The sequence below is a fragment of the Perkinsus marinus genome (genome assembly GCF_000006405.1).
Source record: "Perkinsus marinus ATCC 50983 genomic scaffold scf_1104296966226, whole genome shotgun sequence".
NCBI lineage: Eukaryota > Perkinsozoa > Perkinsida > Perkinsidae > Perkinsus > Perkinsus marinus.
This window is the reverse complement of record NW_003204003.1, coordinates 105245-106820: the sequence shown is the minus strand read 5'-3', so window position 1 is coordinate 106820 and position 1576 is coordinate 105245. Positions and strand designations below refer to the sequence as shown.

General features: G+C 50.1%; 1 protein-coding gene across 1 annotated transcript in view; it reads left to right on the top strand.

Annotated features, from left to right (window-relative positions):
- Positions 1 to 436: 436 nt before the first annotated feature.
- Pmar_PMAR007652 (leucine-rich repeat containing protein, putative) overlaps positions 437 to 1576 on the top strand; it is a gene marked incomplete at both ends in the record, with an annotated part of 2130 nt that continues 990 nt past the window's right edge. The window contains 2 exons of the mRNA XM_002769195.1: positions 437 to 559; positions 744 to 1576. Of these exons, the coding sequence (XP_002769241.1) occupies positions 437 to 559; positions 744 to 1576 (956 nt within the window). The remainder of the gene's footprint in view (positions 560 to 743) is intronic.

The following is a 1576-nucleotide window of genomic DNA, read 5'->3' as shown; positions in this document are numbered from 1 at the left end:
GAGGTTCCTTAAACTTGTTCCCATTGATCACTCTTTAACACAAGCACGACTCAGCGTCGGACACTCAAAGGGAATACTGGTCACGGGACGACTCGAAACTTTTAAGTTGAAAGAATAAACCAGCTTTGTTATCATTGAAACGACGTCCCTGCAGGTGGTTCACAATTGTCGTTGAGTCACAGCACAGTCGCGCACGTCATAAGTGGTAATTGTCAGACAGAAGGTGCGCTCACCTCGCGCACTCCCATGGGATGAGGTTTGTGCGAGGAAAGTTAAGATACTTACCGATTGACTTCTCTGTGCCAGCTGAACCGAAAATTCGAAATTGGTCTGATTTTAGCGCGCGCCCCAACTCTGGCGGTTTCGACCTGTGGGAAAAGGGGCAGTTGTTACGGTAGCATGACACATATAAGCGGAGCGCAGTATCATTCTCCCTATGGTGTCTCAGCCTTCCATCCCTCCAGCGCAGGATCGATGCTATGAGGCTACAATAGAGGCGGCTTTGAAGAGAGCCTTCGCAAGCGGATCTTTGAATCTTGCGAGTGCGGGGCTAACCACAGTAAGTTTTCGTTTCCAAGGAAATGACCGATAAGTAGAATAGGCATTTCTCACTAGAGCCTCGACAGCTTCCTGTAGACTTTTTACGTCAGTCGCGATTAACTCCGGTGCCTTTGGTGAGCTTTTGAATTCAACTGATTCCTTCGCCCACGTTTTTCTGTGAATTCTGTGAATGCTGTTATCAGGTTCCACAACAGCTGGAGAAGTTGGACACTTTCACACTAGACGGTGTGAGTTGGTGGCAGTGCAACAGTATAGAGAAGGTCGACATTTCCGGTAACGAAATTCGCGAGATACCCACAGGCCTCTTCGAGCACCTATCCGACTGTCGAAGCTTTAACGCCAACGACAATCGTCTCGAGTCGCTGCCCATCGCCTTGTTGGGCTTGGCGAAATTAAAATCTCTACTTCTGATTCGGAACAAGCTCACAATTTTCCCGACTTCCGAATCTCCGAGCTCTCTTGTTGAACTGCGGCTTTCACACAACAACTTGTGTGAACTACCGCGAGGCTTTGCAGATGCCCTCCCTAATCTGCAAGCTCTATCCATCGACCACAACCGTCTGGTGAACCTCGATGAGCCTCTACCCACTCAGCTCAGAGTCTTGCTTGCGAGCAGCAATGAACTTGTGTCAATCCGAGGTGTCGGGGGCGGCCTCGGTTTCCTCGAGGAGCTTGACCTCTCGAAGAACAGCCTCACCGTCATTTCCGATCTACGTTGCTGTAGCCAACTTAGCAGTGTCGACCTTAGTCATAACAAGCTGGTGCATTGGCCAAGCCTTGGGGAGAAGGTGCATACGCTAGCCTTTTCTTACAACTCCCTCGAGTCGCCCCCTGAAGCTGCTCTTCTACCTCCTGCTCTCGTCACATTGTTACTAGATAACAATAAAGTGAAGGCCGTGCCTGGGGGTGTGTTCGCTCTTGATAAGCTCAAGACGCTAGACATGAGCAACAATGATATCTCGAGAGTACCAAGCGAACTTGGCCGCCTCCCCTCGCTGACCAAAGTGGCGTTGGA